The sequence below is a fragment of the Vidua chalybeata genome, chromosome 1, assembly GCF_026979565.1.
Source record: "Vidua chalybeata isolate OUT-0048 chromosome 1, bVidCha1 merged haplotype, whole genome shotgun sequence".
NCBI classification, from domain to species: Eukaryota; Metazoa; Chordata; class Aves; order Passeriformes; family Viduidae; genus Vidua; species Vidua chalybeata.
The window spans coordinates 54,350,489-54,367,420 of record NC_071530.1 but is presented as its reverse complement, the minus strand read 5'-3'; the positions used below and the strand labels follow the sequence as shown (position 1 = coordinate 54,367,420).

Sequence of the window (16,932 nt, the reverse complement as noted above, 5' to 3'; positions counted from 1 at the left end):
TTGTAACTCCTAGCTTGTACCACGCTCCCACTAGCTGCGCTATCAGCTAGCGGCGTTCAAAGCAGCTCCTCAAACCGCGGCTTGTGCCCGCGCGCCCGCTGCGCTATCAGCTGGGCTGCGCCTAAAGCACCTTTGCAAGCCCCGACTTAAGCCCCGCGCCGCGCTCCCCCAGCTCGCCAGAGACAGCCCGTGCCACGCATGCGCACCACCCGCTCTATCAGGTAGAGTGCGCACTACCCGCACTATCAGGTAGTGTGGCTGAGAGCTGCCCCGCGCATGCGCACTACCCGCACTAGCAGGTAGTGTGGGCTGAGAGCTGCCCTGCGCATGCGCTCCCTAGCACCGCCGCGCCGCGTCTCTGTATCGTAGCAACGCCGCACCGTTCCACTCACACATGCACACACACGCACAAGCACGCACGTCCGGACGTAACAGACACACTACACTGCAATCGGGACACACACCACACACTGAAATCGCGATTTCGCCCTCCCCGAGCCGCGCTATCAGCTGGGGAGGTCCTCCCGCCGCCGGCCTCTCCCCCGATGGCGGTCTGCTTGCAAGCCCCTAGGCAAACCTGCGCGCAAAAACATCTTTTTGCGACTTATCAGTGCCAACCTTAAGAAAATAAATTAATACATACCGCTTTCATCCGCTAGTCGACGGGCCGTGGTCTGCTCCCCGCAGTGTACAGCCGAGGCGCAGAGTCCCTCCGGGGAAAAGCCCCGTGGCGCCTGAGGGTGTCTGCTCCCAACCGGACCTGCGGGTGAGCAGAGCAGTCCCTTCGTGGTCGCCAACTGAAACGATACGCGGAATAAATAGACTCCATAACCTGGGGTAGTTATGAAGTGGGTATGTACGTCAGCGCCCGGCACAAGTGAGATAGCCCTCCAAAACTTGTGCCCCGAGCCTCAGTCTGACCCACACTTTTATTCTTAAAGACGTTCCATATGCAAAACACTGCACGACTTTTTCATGCATATTCAACCCCTGGCCCCGCCTGTCCTCGCTTCTCATGCTAAGTAAGTCCACGCCCTTCTGGGCATGCGTGGTTTGCTGTGGTGGTCGTACGGGTGTCTCTTGGTGGTCCTGAGGCTGAAGATTGTGGTTTTCCTCATGATTGAACTTTTGAACTTTTCCTCTCTGCGCGTGCGCTTTTAGTCCTTTGGTGCTTATCTGAGTACGTCTGTCAGTCTTGATAGGCTTGGAGACAGAGGAGCTTCTTTATCTGGGTTCTTTGCTTCTTCTGGTATTGTTCTTTATGCAAGAAGCTTCAGAAATTTGCATTTTCCTTTGCCCTTTGTATTAGGCAGAGGTTTCCTAAGCAAAAGGTAGAAAATTCAACACATAACTATACAAGCTAAATTATAAATGCTTAATTCATTTTGATAACCTAATTCTAAAAATCTCTGTTTCACCTCGAGAGCTGTCACAGAGCAGAAGGGCAGATGAGATGCTGAAAAGCAGCAAAGCTGAACAGCCTGCCTCAGCTTCAGCAGTGTGCAATTGACTGAAGGCGAAAAACCAAGCAGCAGAGCAGCAGGCTTCTGTGCGCACTGAAGGCAATTGCAAGCATGCAGCAGCTGCTCCTTGCCAAGCACAGGCAGCTGCCTAGGTTCTTGGTTCTTGACCAACTCACAGTTGCCCTTCTTTTCAGCAGCTGCCACCGTGTTCTCTGCATCTCGCAGCCTCTGGGGAGCAACAAGAATTTCCAAGGTGGGATGCATGACGACTATGGCAAAACCCAGGAAAGTTGTCCTGGAACACCTTCCATTGGCATGCCAAGACTGAATTCAACAGGCAGGAGAGCAGCAGCCACCGTCCTCCAGCTGTCTGCGAGCTTCGCACACAAGCCGGCTTCTTCGCGGCTTCGTTCTTCGCCTCTTGCAAGCTACCGCGATCTCCGGCTGCCGGAGGACAAGAAGCGGCTACTTCGCGCACAGATCACTGGAGCGGCAGCGGTGCGCTCCGGAGCGCCGCTTCTGCCGAAAGACTCCGGGAAGCGGCACTTGCTTTCGGCCAGCTCCGGAGCTGCGTATTCTGCCTCTCTAGTCGCCTACATCTTAGCCAAAAGCTTTTCCGCTCCAGTTCTCAAGGAGAAAGTGTACCAGCACTGCTCACTTAGCCCGACCTTGCCAAGAAATAAGATTTGCTGCACATTCCAAGGACACTGCATTTTCCTGGGCAAGCTGCAACCTTCTGGCAGATGGCTGTGCTCTCTGCCCACTCCTGCCCAGTTCTTGGTACTAGCGGGCACGTTGCAGCCTGGCGAAGGCAAGAAACCTCTGAAACGATACGCGGAATAAATAAATAGACTCCATAAGCTAGGGTAGTTATGAAGTGGGTATGTACGTCAGCGCCCGGCACAAGTGAGATAGCTCTCCAAAACTTGTGCCCCGAGCCTCAGTCTGACCCACACTTTTATTCTTAAAGACGTTCCATATGCAATACACTGCACAACTTTTTCATGAGTATTCAACCCCTGGCCCCGCCTGTCCTCGCTTCTCATGCTAAGTAAGTCCACGCCCTTCTGGGCATGCGTGGTTTGCTGTGGTGGTCGTACGGGGTCTCTTGGTGGTCCTGAGGCTGAAGATTGTGGTTTTCCTCATGATTGAACTTTTGAACTTTTCCTCTCTGCGCGTGCGCTTTTGGTCCTTTGGTGCTTATCTGAGTACGTCTGTCAGTCTTGATAGGCTTGGAGACAAAGGAGCTTCTTTATCTGGGTTCTTTGCTTCTTCTGGTATTGTTCTTTATGCAAGAAGCTTCAGAAATTTGCATTTTCCTTTGCCCTTTGTATTAGGCAGAGGTTTCTTAAGTAAAAGGTTGAAAATTCAACACATAACTCTACAAGCTAAATTATAAATGCTTAATTCATTTTGGTAACCTAATTCTAAACATCTCTGTTTCACCTCGAGAGCTGTCACAGAGCAGAAGGGCAGATGAGATGCTGAAAAGCAGCAAAGCTGAACAGCCTGCCTCAGCTTCAGCAGTGCGCAATTGACTGAAGGCAAAACACCAAGCAGCAGAGCAGCGGGCTTCTGTGCACTTCTGAAGGCAATTGCAAGAATCCAGTAGCTGCTCCTTGCCAAGCACAGTCAGCTGCCTAGGTTCTTGCTTCTTGACCAACTCACAGTTGCCCTTCTTTTCAGCAGCTGCCACGGTGTTCTCTGCGTCTCGCAGCCTCTGGGGAGCAACAAGAATTTCCAAGGCGGTGTAAGAGCCCGTCTGAAGCCCCTCATTTTCCATTCTGCCTTCCGATTGCCACGAGAAAGAATCCCTTCCTCCACTGCAGTTCCGGCTTAGAACAGGACACAGTGCAGGTGCAACCACTGAACCGTCATGCTAGCTGTTCCGAACAAGGCCTGGCAAGAACTTGGCAAGGACTTGGCAAGGACTTGGCAAAGACCTGACGTGGACCCAGCACGGGACAGCCTGATGCGCGGCCTGCTTCTAATCTCCGTTCTTAAGCCAAATGAACTTTTGGGCTGACTCCCGGGGTCCTTCATTGAAGACCCCTCATCTGCCTCGTTACCACTGTGACAAACAAAGAATGAGAACCCTCCTCCCAAGGACTGAGACTGAGACCCCTGCTATAGGGAGGAGGGGAAATTGGTGGTCTGACCACTAATGACATGACCTGTTTCCCTTCAGTGATTCAAATGGACTTCTTCTTCATTGGATTCGTCTTGCTTTGGTGGTTTCTGTGGACTCACCTGTTCCCGCGTGGCGATTACCATGGACTTTCGTTGTTACACTTGCTCCCCCCTCTTTCCTCTGTGGACTATAACTGGAGCCCCGAGTCGACCAGAACTTCGGAGACTCCCCCGACACGACAGACGGATCCCCATCGTCCGGACCACTGAGGATCTCGCCTGTGTTGGTAGCTATTCCCATACCCCTCTTCTCTCTCTCTCTCTCCTTTTATCTCCTTTCCGATCCCCACTATCGCATTTACTGTTTTGGCCCCTAATAAAGGTGCATTTGTTGTGATTAACTGATAGTCCCTTGTTGTTTGCCTTTTTGCACTTTTGGGATCGGTGAAAAGAACCATCACGACACCCCGCAAGAAGCGGATCGTGACATTAAAATTGGCGTCACGGACAGGATTTCTGTCTAGACAGAAGGCTTGCAGCTGAAAAGGCACCCACACTGTCTTTGGAAATTCACAAAGGATCCACTAGTGCAAAAGGCGGGACACTTGTTTTGTTGTTGTTGTGTATCTGGTCTGGGAAGGAAGGGACAACTTGAAGCAACTAAGCAGAGCCTCGCAGGCAGATTATTGTCCTTTCACCCAGCCAGGGAAGCGAAGAGCGACACAGCGAGGGCTGTGTAGTTTTGTGGAACTTAAGTTTGTAGCTCCCTGTTGTGGTTTTGGTCCCTTCACAAAATGAGTGACAATCTTAGCCTTGAAATTAAAGCTGAATTTTATGCACTACTAGCCAAACACAATGCCAGACCTTCTACGGAAGGAGAAAAATGGGCACAGAGGAATTGGTTGAACTTAGAAAATGTTAGTGATAGAGTGTGTTCATTACAACATGAAACAAAATTCAAACTGGGCAAAAATAAAAGTATCTTATGCTCAGTTTTGGGAGCTTGTCTTACGGCAGCTATAGAAAATGGCTTCGAGCGAAGAAGTGAGGAACATGCTATAATAGACTCCCTTCAAAATCTAGTTGAAATTTTGCAAAACCAGTTCTATGAAGCAAAAGATGTGATCTATGCATTGCGAGCTGCCTTAACAGAGGAACATGTTAACAAATCACATCATGCTGATTCCTCTACAGAGCTTGAGGAGAAGGAAACTCCTCACATGAAACAAATCTATCCTCATCAAGAACTTGAAGCAGCAAGTAATTGTGGGGAACATTGCTGCCACCACTTGAGACCCTTGATTAAAACAGAGTAGAACTATCTCAGTGATGATGATCTCGAACCTCACATCACAGCCAAACACATACCATCACAACTAAACACTGCCACTGAGCTAGCTAAGCTTAAAAGGGAATATGGACACCCTCCACATGAATCAGAAACAGAATATGTTTTCCGGGTGTCCCTCACTGGTGGTGATCAAATTCAATTAAGTGAACAGGAAGCCAGTGGGTACTGGGGACATGGTGTCTTCTTAACAACAGGAGAGAAAGGTGACACACGGTCCCTGACACAGCGTGCAGCTTTTTGGGCCGGGGGAACAAGCCCCTTGGAAAGGGAAGATCCCATAGATAGAATTAGTACCCCCGACCAACTCTTGGAAAATGTGCACAAAGCTGCTTGCCTGCAAATGACTCTCAAAAAGAAATTAATTCCTGACTTTGAATCCCTGATGCAATTACCTGTGAAGCCCGAGATAAGGACCCCTTGAATTTGTGGGCTTCCAGAATCACTCAAACCTACAGCAATTCTCCTTCCAAAAACGATAGCAGCTGTATCTCCTGTAGAAAGACCAGCTAGATTTCCTAGTAAGCAGAAGGACCCATTTGTTCCCCTTTATGACTTGTTGAGGAAAGGGGTGAAATGGGATTGGAGTCTTTCTCAGGAGTCAGCATTGCAATTGCTGATTTTTGAAGCAACAGCTCATCAAGCAGTGACCCCTATCCATCCTACAGATCCTTTCCAGGTGGAATGGGGATTTGCCTCCTCAGGGCTGTCAGTACACATATGGCAGCGGGGTGCTGAGGGTCTGACAAGACCTGTTGGTTTTTACTCCCGTGGTTCCAAAGATGCTGAGAAAAGATACACTACCTGGGAAAAAGGATTGTTGATGGTTATCTTAGCTTTCCTAGAAGTAGAAAAAATTGCACGAAAACAACCAATTGTATTGAGAGGCCCCTTCAAGGTTATTAAGACAGCCACTAGTGGGACTCCCCCTCCTGACGGGGTGGCCCAGAGGGCCTTAGTGAGAAAGTGGTATGCTCAGCTTGAACATTACTGTAACTTCTTCTCAATGACAGAAGGATCTGTAAAAACTTTACCAATCCAAGAAACGGAGAGCTTGGACAAACCTGCCTCTGTAATCAAAGTAACCCCTCCTTTCTGCCCCAAACAATCAGCAAACTCTTGGTTTACTGATGCTTCTGCTAAAGGGAAAGGAAAAGTATGGAAATATAGGGCAGAAGCCCTCCACTTTTCCTCTGGTGAGCAAATGATTACAGAGGGAGAAGGTAGTGCACACATTGGGGAGCTGATAGCTGTCTGGAGTGTTTTTCAACGAGAAGCACAGAATTCCTCTTTGGTCTGCATCTACACTGACTCCTATGCTCTCTACCAAATGATCCTAATAATCCAGCTCATGACCCTGGCCAACCTGTTCTGGTGGACCTCTCTTACTATAGGACTAGTAGCACTTGTGCTAAAACCCCCTCTGAATAAATATGCATGGGAAGCCTCTGGTGCTCTAGGGAAAGAGCATTGGACAAATACATGCTGGATAATTCCATCATTCTAACTTTTCTGCCTCTCGGCGGCAGAATTCTGTTGTGTTTACTTTTTCAGAAGAACTCCGAGGGACATGAAGACCACCTAATCCATGATCAAACTGGTAATACTTTTCTGCATCCTACCACAACCCCATGGCCAGAAACCAGCTGAGTGACCGTGGTCTGAACTAATTGTGGTAGCATGCAGAAAAAGTGAAAGGATCTCTTTAAGCGCAAAAAGGTCTGCACGCACCCAAGCGTACAGGATTGTTGGCACAATTTTACACTAACACAGACTGCAGAAGTGGTTTGTTTATGGGGAAAAAACACCAAAGGGCTTTCTTTTAAGTTTATAATAAATGCTGTAGCTCAATCTACTACGGTTTATACCACCACCACTACCACCACTCGAGCCCAGCCACCAGTTATGCTTACCCCGAAAATTTTTGAAGTTGGACCATATGTAATCAGGAAAACTGGCCAACAACAGATATTATTTGATCCGGCATGGTCTCTTAAACAAGTCAAATTGCTGATGCAAAACAATGTCTCAGAAATACAACCAGCTTGTTCACCCTTTTTGCAAACCTCTTTTCAGGCTTGGACAACCTGGCTGCGACAGTGGAACCCTCCTAAAAAACGGGTGCCAAGAGACATAACTGGTGTTGTGGGAACAGAATTGGGAATCAATTCAGAGGTATTAATGAATAAATTGGCTTCTACGACTAGAGATTTGACCAAAATACAGCAACCACTGCAGTCGTCCTTATCGGCCTTGGGAACACATCAGTGGTTGCTATCAAACATTCTACCAAATTGGGAAAAGATAAATGTGAAGGATAAAAAATTGATCATTGATGCACTTAATGCCACACAAAGCAATGTTTCCTTAGCTCTTAGCTGTATCCAGGCTCAATTATGGATGCAGTCAGTTGCTGCCTCAATTATAAGAGAAGGTGAAGAAGGCACTTTTCCTACTGAGATTAGGAAAATAGTCTGGGACAGTGCCACTGACTTTGAAAGAGATTTCCAATCCTGGTGGAATTTAGTGAATTTTACCTATGACCCTAACACAAACACAGCCACAGCATTTTGTGCTGACCATAAGTAATGCCTCAGTGCATTTGATATTCCCTAGCATCGCATTAGGATTGAATCATGATGGACCCACTTTCTATCCTTCTGAACATAGAGAATGGGCCCGTCAAATTGATGACAAATGGCAAACTGTCAATTTAGAGTCCTGTACTATCCGAGAACAACTAGGGTTTATCTGTGAAGGTAATGCAATTATAGCTCAAGATATCTGTTTAGACACAGAACAAAATAGCTGTCATTTTGATATTCATCCTAACGAGACTTCTGAAACAGTCCTTGTATATACAGGCAATGGGCGTGCCTGCTTCAGAACCGCTTGTGATACTGTGTTTATAGAAAGTACAGTAGTAGATACTAAAAATCATTCAAATTATTGTGCTTGCAACTTTACTAAAATTGCAGGATGTGATTTTTCTTTTGTAGCTCCAGTTACCTTACATGAACTTTTAGAATCCAATCTCATGTTGATTCACAAGCTACTGCCTACTCCCATTGGGATGAACCTTACTTTGGTAAAGCAACCATTACTTCATCAAGATCTAATAGAGATCCTAGGAAAAATCAAGGAGAATGGACAGAAAACTCTGGTAACTGTTCATCATGATGTGCAAGAAATACATCGTGTTGTAGAAAGGGTGGAAAGTGATGCCGAGCACAAGTGCTGGGATACCCTTTTCGGGTGGTCACCCACCGCCACGGGTATCCTGAACAAATTGTGCCATCCCGTTGTTGTTCTTCTGATTTTAGTTATGATTGGTTTTGTTTTATCAGTAATCTTGCTTATTGTAAATTGGAGAATGATGAAACGATGAACAAAATTAACATCTATAATTAATGCACACCACTTGGCCAACATCCTTTACACTATAGATGTTCCCAGGACTGTAGACACAAGAAGATTATAGGGTTGGTAGATATGTTTTACATCATTTTCTTTTATGATTTGTTTTAATCACTGTTTTAATTATTTTTGTTTCTTGATTATAAAATTATACTGAGTAATATCGATGATACTAGGTTTATTACTTTACTGCTTAATATTGATTATACTGGTTTATTATTTGATCAATTTATTGTTTAATTGATTAATATTGATTATTATTTAAACAAACTATTGCTGATTTAATTCTTGTCTTAGTTTTCCTGTTTTCTCTTTCCTTTCCTTTTTCTCTTCCCTTTTCCCTGGAATGTGCTGCCAACACTTGATGAGTCCTGAAGACTCCACGACGACACCATGGAACCCTGCTGATGAAGATCTTTCGAGGGCAATCGTCACTCACGGGGTGGTGTAAGAGCCCGTCTGAAGCCCCTCATTTTCCATTCTGCCTTCCGATTGCCACAAGAAAGAATCCCTTCCTCCACTGCAGTTCCGGCTTAGAACAGGACACAGTGCAGGTGCAACCACTGAACCGTCATGCTGGCTGATCCCAACAAGGCCTGGTAAGAACTTGGCAAGGACTTGGCAAGGACTTGGCAAAGACCTGACGTGGACCCAGCACGGGACAGCCTGATGCGCGGCCTGCTTCTAATCTCCGTTCTTAAGCCAAATGAACTTTTGGGGTGACTCCCGGGGTCCTTCATTGAAGACCCCTCATCTGCCTCGTTACCAGTGTGACAAACAAAGAATGAGAACCCTCCTCCCAAGGACTGAGACTGAGACCCCTGCTATAGGGAGGAGGGGAAATTGGTGGTCTGACCACTAATGACATGACCTGTTTCCCTTCAGTGATTCAAATGGACTTATTCTTTGTCGGAACCCAAGGTGTCCCTCAGACACTCTTGGATGTTCTGGGCCCAGGGCAGAAGCCTCTGAGACCCTGGCAGGCGGCCAGGGACCCCTGTGGTCTTGAGCTTGACCCATGGAACAATTTACCAACCTTGCAGGAAGAACAAGAAATCACAAAAGTTTAGATATTATAATAGAAGTAGTCACAAAGTGAAAGGTAGGATTTTTGAGTGCTGTACAGGGGGGTTTTAGGCCTTGTACAGGGGGGTCTGAGGTTTGTACATGGGGGTCAGAGGTTCTAAGATGGAGGGATTTGGGCGTGCCCTGTCCTCCTTCTTTCTTCTTCCTATTCTCCATGTTCTTGATGATGTTGGCACTCACAGATTGGTTTAGAGTAGAAAGTCACTGTTCAATATAGGTAGTAGGCATTGGGGAAAAACTATAAACACCTAATACGTAATGTGTGATATAAAAGATGGCACCAGCCCCTCGGGGAGGGGAGACGGGAGACAGCCAGAGACGGGGACAGACAGAGTCAGGGACAATGCCAGGGAGTCTGTGTGCCTTGAGATAACATGCAATAAACTGCCTTGAGACCGGACGACTGAAGACTACTGAGTCTTTCTTTGAAGGCACGGGTTGGAGGAGAGACTTTACCACCATCCGGAGTCTCCCCAAGCCGGGGAAGGCTCCGGCATCTGGCGTCCCTGGGTGGGCACTGACAAGAGACTAATTTACCAGACGACCTCCAACTTCCACCCGAGAAACAGGCACACCCTGAAGACTCCGAAGAGAGAGAGAGCGGACAGCTCCAGACGAAACATCCTGACCTTCATCAAAACAAATCATCCCAAGGACAGCCCGGAGAGGAGAAAAACCAGAAGCGCGCCTGGAATTTCTCGCCTGTGAGCTGCTGCACAGTAATCAGGATCATCTCCGGACCGACCTTGCGCTGACTCGGTTTTTGGTGAGATCGGTTGAGATTGAGAACATGGGGGGGGATACTCCCAAGAGCAGATCCAAGTTTTGTCAGCCCTACAGAGGGTGGCATCCACACATCCTGTGGAGATGGCTCCAAAAGAGCTAAAGGCTCTGTTGTTGTGGGTGCGGTGTAATTACCCGCACATAGAGACACATCTCTTGTTCGAACCAAATTTTTGGCAAGAGATCAATAGGCATTTGCATTATCTGGCCACAAAAAGAGATAAGAATGCCGCAAAACTTTTACCTTCCGCGAGAATAATGTTAGAGTCGTTTTCACAACGCGGCAAGGGGTCTCTTGTTTTACACCAAATAACTCAGGCTCCTGGAGGAGCACAGGGAGAATTGCCCAGCCAGCAGCAGGGGGCAGCTCTCTTCACCACAGATCAAGAGGAAGCAGAATCGCTTCCCGCGGAAAAGCAAGGGGATGATTTTCCAGCACGTCCAGGATCCCCGGATTCCCACAGGTCCTCAGATTCCCCTGAACCCCCAGAATCTCTAGGGTCCTCCGATGCAGAAACCCCTCAGTCGGTTGCAGATCAGCCGGGAATAGTTGTCACCCTCGGTGAGGGAGGAGATCGGGAATACCCCGAGTCTACACTCACAGGGGGGGGGGCTGTAGCAGCACAGGCTGGGGAAGGTGCAGATGGGAGTGTAGAACCCAGAGAGGAGGGGGAGCCGTCTCTCACAGCGGCGGCGGGCAGTTTGCAACAGCCCGCGGCGCCGGGGAGAGCGGGGGGGACTGTGAGGGCAAAGGGGACAAGTGAGAAGGCGGGGGATGTGGGCGCGGCGGTCGTACGCCCCGAGGGTCCCGTGACGCGTGCCATGGCGAGAGCCCGCGCTGCCGCAGCGGCAGCCGCCCGGCAGGCACAAGGTGAAGGCTCCCAAACCACAGCAGCGGCGTTGGCCAGGCAGCAGGCCGAGACAGAGCGAAAAACTACGGCTCGTCTCGCGGCAGCGGCAACGCGCATGCGTGGAATGGAGAAGCGAAACCCAGAAGCCGGGGCGGGGGAGGGCACCTCGCGTGCGGCGGGCGCGACACGGGCACAGACGGGACGGAAGGGACGCGCACGGGTTGTGGGCGTTGGCGCAGAGTCAGGAGAGGCATGTCCCAGTGATGGGCAGTATGGGGTGGATACATCAGAGCCGGAGTGGGATCGGGAAGGTGGCGACGTCAGTCTCGGGGAGGATGAGAGCGCTCCCGAGATCGCGGCTGCGCTGGAAAAAGCAAGGAGGCGCGGCCAGGGTCGGGGCGGGAGCGTCCACACCCCCGTGGTGACGCAGGCAGGGATGGGGCGTGTCCAGGGTGCAAGCGTTTGCCAGGGCACCGCCTCCACACCGTTCCCACGGCAATCGACTCATGCGCACAGCCAATCCCGGCCAGTCTCAGACATTGTAAAGCTGAAGCAGTTGATACAGCGAGAGTCGACATCCCAGACTGCGGGATTTGCAAGTGTAAATCAATTGTTACAAGAATTGCACAGGGATTTATCAGAGATGCAGATAGGGGAGCAAACGTCCGAGTCTTTTGCAGTGCCGACCTCAGCCGGTCAGACGACAGCGCCACCTAGTGGCGGGACTGCAATATTGCAGGAGGTTTTGCCGGAGTCGGTTGCCCAAGCCATCGCGCCACCCAGTGGTGGGTCTGTAACATTGCAACACTTTTTTCCAGTTTTATATAAGAAGAAGTCTAGGGCGAGGAAGACTACACCTGCACGACAGCAGGAACCTCCGCTGATTCCAGAGAGGCATGAGACTCAGGACACTCCTGCTGAGGCGCAGCAACAGGATGATACTGTATGTATTACTGCTTCGGAGGGTATCCCAGTCTGGACAATTCCAACATTAAGGTCTGCTGATTCCTCACGTCAGGGAGAGTCAATTATAATATCAAAAGGAGTTGTTGAGTTTCTTTTACAGTATCTGACCACAGCCTTGGAGTCACATTCGGAGCTGCTGACTCATCTTTCGAAGATTTCTCAAACAATACAGGGCAGCCGTGTGTTTTCCTCTGTAGCAGATGTTCCATTCTCATCCACAATCACCCAACCTTCATCCTTGCAGATGCCACAGATGTCGGTGAGTTCTGCTGCACCAAAGCCTCGATCACAACAAATAACTCCACTCTACAGGCAAGTACCCACAAAATTTCCAGCTTTACCGAACGCAAAGCTAGACTGGCAGGACATTCGAGCAGAATTAGAAAAGGAAAAAGGTTTATTGCAGGGCTCGGGAAACGTCATGTTGCCAGTGAGCTATGATGCTCAGGGACAAAACCCAAGGTGGGAACGCCTGGATCGTGGTGCGATCAAAGACTTAGCCAAAGCCATCCGAGACAACGGGTTGTCATCACCGTACTTCAAACAAATGTTGAAGAGCATTTTTGGTATGTATGATTTAACACCCTATGATCTTAAATATCTTGCAACATCAGTTCTTACAGACACCCAGGCTCTTGTATGGCAAAAGGCATGGAGGAGATCCCTGGAGGAGCTGAGAGCCAGATACCAGGGCGGACGCAGATCCAAGAAGCAAAGACACAGGCACGCAAACGAAGGCAGACAACGGCGCTGCAAACATCTCATCAGACAACGATTGACAACTCAGAGACTTGGGGTTCTTCTTGGGACTCGAGTGTCATTCGGGTGTTGCTGCACTGCAAGGTTTCTCGCAGAGAGTGAGGACATGGGCATGGGGTTCAGACAGATAGTGTTCATGTGCTTCATTCTTTTGCCTGTTGCCATGAGCAATAGGGCACATTTTCCCATGAGACAGCCAAAGGGAAATGTGTGGGAAACTTTGGCAAAGGCAGCAGGTCTGGACAGCATTTGTCTGACTCATTCAAGGCCAGGGAAACCATTCTCGACATGTTTGGTAGGTGTGCCGGTGAAAGAATGGCCGATCCCAAAAAACATCCCTCCAAAGGTTCTGAAATCTTTTTCGGATCCTATGGAAGGATGGCATGTCTGGACACAGTTCCTTCCTGTGGCTCATTTCGAACCCCAGGAATTGGACATTTTTGGGTCAACAAGAATGAAATTTTGCATCATATTCAACCCATCGGGAGTGACAGAGACAGATAACCATACGATAGATGTCACTCCAAACCAGCTCTTTTACAGAAATGCATCATCCTGGTGCAATTACACCAAGATGATGAGCAAACTATCCCTCCAGAATCCAGCCGTTTTACCAAAAGGAATTTTCTTGATTTGTGGGGACAGAATTTGGCCTGCTATCCCTGCAAAAATCAGGGGCGGTCCATGCAGCATTGGAGAACTCTCATTGATAACACCCAATTTGAAAATTTTGAGGGAACAGTCACACAGAAAAATAAGATCCATTGAACAATATGGCCCAAATTGTGATGATGAAGTTTATACCTGGAACAAGGCTCGGAGAATTGCAGTAGCAATTTTCTCACCCCAAGCAGCATCGGGGGTGGCCTTGACACAATTGGACCACATAGCGTGTTGGTTGAGCAAACACACTCGTGCCATTTCCTCTGCACTGAGCGACATGTTAACAGATATCGACAGTGCGAGACAAGCAACACTTCAGAACAGGGCGGCAATTGATTATTTGCTGCTATCACACGGACATGGGTGTGAAGAATTTGAGGGAATGTGCTGCATGAACTTGTCTGATCATTCGAAATCCATCCATGAAAACATAAAACAAATGCAAAATAGCATCAACAAATTGCAAAAGGTCACAGGATCATGGTAGGATGACTTCATCAACCTTTTTAGTCTCTCACCATTGTGGAGGGAGCTTTTGAAGATAGCATTTTATATTCTTATAGGGTTTCTAGTTCTCCTGCTTGTTCTGCCGTGCATTTTTCTATGCACTCGGCGTGTCATGGACAAAGTGGCAAGACAGGTCTTCTTGGTGCAAACAGGAGGGGGAGATGTCGGAACCCAAGGTGTCCCTCAGACACTCTTGGATGTTCTGGGCCCAGGGCAGAAGCCTCTGAGACCCTGGCAGGCGGCCAGGGACCCCTGTGGTCTTGAGCTTGACCCATGGAACAATTTACCAACCTTGCAGGAAGAACAAGAAATCACAAAAGTTTAGATATTATAATAGAAGTAGTCACAAAGTGAAAGGTAGGATTTTTGAGTGCTGTACAGGGGGGTTTTAGGCCTTGTACAGGGGGGTCTGAGGTTTGTACATGGGGGTCAGAGGTTCTAAGATGGAGGGATTTGGGCGTGCCCTGTCCTCCTTCTTTCTTCTTCCTATTCTCCATGTTCTTGATGATGTTGGCACTCACAGATTGGTTTAGAGTAGAAAGTCACTGTTCAATATAGGTAGTAGGCATTGGGGAAAAACTATAAACACCTAATACGTAATGTGTGATATAAAAGATGGCACCAGCCCCTCGGGGAGGGGAGACGGGAGACAGCCAGAGACGGGGACAGACAGAGTCAGGGACAATGCCAGGGAGTCTGTGTGCCTTGAGATAACATGCAATAAACTGCCTTGAGACCGGACGACTGAAGACTACTGAGTCTTTCTTTGAAGGCACGGGTTGGAGGAGAGACTTTACCACCATCCGGAGTCTCCCCAAGCCGGGGAAGGCTCCGGCAATTCTTCATTGGATTCGTCTTGCTTTGGTGGTTTCTGTGGACTCACCTGTTCCCGCGTGGCGATTACAATGGACTTTCGTTGTTACACTTGCTCCCCCCTCTTTCCTCTGTGGACTATAACTGGAGCCCCGAGTCGACCAGAACTTTGGAGACTCCCCCGACACGACAAACGGAACCCCATCGTCCGGACCACTGAGGATCTCGCCTGTGTTGGTAGCTATTCCCATACCCCTCTTCTCTCTCTCTCTCTCCTTTTATCTCCTTTCTGATCCCCACTATCGCATTTACTGTTTTGGCCCCTAATAAGGCTGCATTTGTTGTGATTAACTGATAGTCCCTTGTTGTTTGCCTTTTTGCACTTTTGGGATCAGTGAAAAGAACCATCACGACACCCCGCAAGAAGCGGATCGTGACAAGTGGGATGCGTGAAAAATAAAATCAAAACTCAGGAATTTGTCCTGGAAGACCTTCCATTGGCATGCCAAGAGTGAATTCAACAGGCAGGAGAACGGCAGCCACCGTCCTGCAGCTGTCTGCGAGCTTCGCACACAAGCCGGCTTCTTCGCGGCTTCGTTCTTCGCCTCTTGCAAGCTACCGCGATCTCCGGCTGCCGGAGGACGAGAAGCGGCTACTTCGCGCACAGATCACTGGAGCGGCAGCGGTGCGCTCCGAAGCGCCGCTTCTGCCGAATAACGCCGGCAAGCGGCACTTGCTTTCGGCCAGCTCCGCAGCTGCGTATTCTGCCTCTCTAGTCGCCTACATCTTAGCCAAAAGCTTTTCCGCTCCAGTTCTCAAGGAGAAAGTGTACCAGCACTGCTCACTTAGCCCGACCTTGCCAGGAAATAAGATTTGCTGCACCTTCCAAGGGCACTGCACTTTCCTGGGCAAGCTGCAACCTGCTGGCAGATGGCCGTGCTCTCTGCCCACTCCTGCCCAGTTCTTGGTACTAGCGGGCACGTTGCAGCCTGGCGAAGGCAAGAAACCTGTAGATCTGTCACAGAGCAGAAGGGCAGCTGAGATGCTGAAAAGCAGCAAAGCTGAACAGCCTGCCTCAGCTTCAGCAGTGTGTAATTGACTGAAGGCGAAAAAGCAAGCAGCAGAGCAGCGGGCTTCTGTGCGCACTGAAGGCAATTGCAAGAATCCAGCAGCTGCTCCTTGCCAAGCACAGGCAGCTGCCTAGGTTCTTGCTTCTTGACCAACTCACAGTTGCCCTTCTTTTCAGCAGCTGCCACCGTGTTCTCTGCATCTCGGAGCCTCTGGGGAGCAACAAGAATTTCCAAGGTGGGATGCATGACGACTATGTCAAAACGCAGGAAAGTTGTCCTGGAACACCTTCCATTGGCATGCCAAGAGTGAATTCAAGAGGCAGGAGAGCAGCAGCCAGCGTCCTGCAGCAGCCTGCGAGCTTCGCACACAAGCCGGCTTCTTGGCGGCTTCGTTCTTCGCCTCTTGCAAGCTACCGCGATCTCCGGCTGCCGGAGGACAAGAAGCGGCTACTTCGCGCACAGATCACTGGAGCGGCAGCGGTGCGCTCCGAAGCGCCGCTTCTGCCGAAAGACGCCGGCAAGCGGCACTTGCTTTCGGCCAGCTCCGCAGCTGCGTATTCTGCCTCTCTAGTCGCCTACATCTTAGCCAAAAGCTTTTCCGCTCCAGTTGTCAAGGAGAAAGTGTACCAGCACTGCTCACTTAGCCCGACCTTGCCAGGAAATAAGATTTGCTGCACCTTCCAAGGGCACTGCACTTTCCTGGGCAAGCTGCAACCTGCTGGCAGATGGCCGTGCTCTCTGCCCACTCCTGCCCAGTTCTTGGTACTAGCGGGCACGTTGCAGCCTGACGAAGGCAAGAAACCTGTAGATCTGTCACAGAGCAGTAGGGCAGCTGAGATGCTGAAAAGCAGCAAAGCTGAACAGCCTGCCTCAGCTTCAGCAGTGTGTAATTGACTGAAGGCGAAAAAGCAAGCAGCAGAGCAGCGGGCTTCTGTGCGCACTGAAGGCAATTGCAAGAATCCAGCAGCTGCTCCTTGCCAAGCACAGGCAGCTGCCTAGGTTCTTGCTTCTTGACCAATTCACAGTTGCCCTTCTTTTCAGCAGCTGCCACCGTGTTCTCTGCATCTCGGAGCCTC

At 49.4% G+C, this 16,932-nt stretch overlaps 1 protein-coding gene and 2 long non-coding RNA genes across 5 annotated transcripts; all 3 read left to right on the top strand.

The window, feature by feature from the left end:
• The first annotated feature begins 760 nt into the window (after positions 1–760).
• LOC128795241 (uncharacterized) lies at positions 761–3,994 on the top strand. Of its 3 annotated transcripts, none has more exons than XR_008433451.1 (5): positions 761–852; positions 942–1,022; positions 1,425–2,514; positions 2,916–3,320; positions 3,652–3,994. It is a non-coding gene; the product is annotated as an uncharacterized LOC128795241 (long non-coding RNA). The 3 variants fall into 3 exon arrangements; XR_008433452.1 differs by having other exon boundaries at positions 942–2,344; positions 2,434–2,514; XR_008433449.1 differs by having other exon boundaries at positions 942–2,514.
• Positions 3,995–6,544: 2,550 nt separating this feature from the next.
• LOC128790822 (uncharacterized) lies at positions 6,545–9,844 on the top strand. Its single transcript, XR_008431877.1, has 2 exons — positions 6,545–7,116; positions 7,941–9,844. It is a non-coding gene; the product is annotated as an uncharacterized LOC128790822 (long non-coding RNA).
• A 1,382-nt stretch (positions 9,845–11,226) lies between these two features.
• On the top strand, positions 11,227–14,714 carry LOC128800818 (uncharacterized). The gene is made up of 2 exons (XM_053966265.1): positions 11,227–12,303; positions 12,659–14,714. Exon 2 carries the CDS (start codon positions 12,910–12,912, stop codon positions 13,951–13,953), a length of 1,044 nt encoding a protein of 347 aa, XP_053822240.1. The 5' UTR covers positions 11,227–12,303; positions 12,659–12,909; the 3' UTR covers positions 13,954–14,714.
• Positions 14,715–16,932: the final 2,218 nt, after the last annotated feature.